Raw genomic sequence first — 867 nt, 5'->3', positions numbered from 1 at the left:
TACTGATCCTGCACACCTCGACAAGGGAGAAGCCCGCAGGCCTGGACTCTGCGTGCCGCAGCTGAGGCCTGACACAGCCACAGACAAATACATAAGACAATGAAACAAGGCTGTCTGGGTGCAGATGCACCTAGGCCCAGGCTCTGAGACCGCACTCCACAGGGGACGGCACGCATCCTCCGCACCGTGCATTTACAGACCAGGGCCGCTTCCCACATCACACCCCAGAACCTCCCTGGAAGCAGGGGCCTGCTGGGCCAGGGACAGGTCTCAGTGAGGCCCAGGGCTGGCCTGAGCTGCCCAGCGGGTCACTGGCCTCTGCCCATCAGACCGCATGCGCAGAGAGGGTCTCTCACCCTCTGTGTCCACCCCTCCCAGGGCAGGGCACCCAGCAAAGATCTCCAGTGGGGATGGGAGGACAAGCCTTGGCTCTGGCCAACCCCTCCTGCCCTTCTCTGAGCCTCAGCTTTCTCAACTGGAAGTTGAGTTCCTGGCAGGCGCTGGGGTGTGGCTGGGTCAGAGCTGGCTCTGGTGGCCACCCTGAGCACTGCATGTGTGTGGCCTAAGGCCGCTGCCCCAACGTCCCCTCCCCACACACCTGCCACACCCCAGACTGAGCTCTCCCTGCTGTCCGACACAGGTGCCCATGGTTGACACGCGCCGTGTCCCCAGCCGTCCCTGTCTACAATGGCATCCTCTTCCTCTTTGTCCTGGCCAACTTCAGCATGGCTACCTTCATGGACCCTGGCGTCTTACCCCGAGGTAGGGCCCTGTGCGGGGCGGCTCCCCACTCTCTCTCGCTCGCGTGTGAGGGGCTGGACGAGGGCAAGCCGGGCCGGGAGCGGAGTGGCTGGGGGAGGGGTGGGC

At 64.5% G+C, this 867-nt stretch overlaps 1 protein-coding gene across 1 annotated transcript in view; it reads left to right on the top strand.

Moving 5' to 3' along the window:
* Window positions 1-867, top strand: part of LOC104993324 (probable palmitoyltransferase ZDHHC8) — a 9,404-nt gene that overhangs the window by 3,156 nt on the left and 5,381 nt on the right. Inside the window, exon 2 of the mRNA XM_010846536.1 lies at window positions 641-749. Within this exon, the coding sequence (XP_010844838.1) occupies window positions 641-749 (109 nt within the window). The remainder of the gene's footprint in view (window positions 1-640; window positions 750-867) is intronic.

The sequence above is a fragment of the Bison bison genome, unplaced genomic scaffold, assembly GCF_000754665.1.
Source record: "Bison bison bison isolate TAMUID 2011002044 unplaced genomic scaffold, Bison_UMD1.0 scf7180017849118, whole genome shotgun sequence".
Classification (NCBI taxonomy): Eukaryota; Metazoa; Chordata; class Mammalia; order Artiodactyla; family Bovidae; genus Bison; species Bison bison.
The sequence above is the reverse complement of the archived record's forward strand: the minus strand, read 5'-3'. Positions and strand labels throughout refer to the sequence as shown.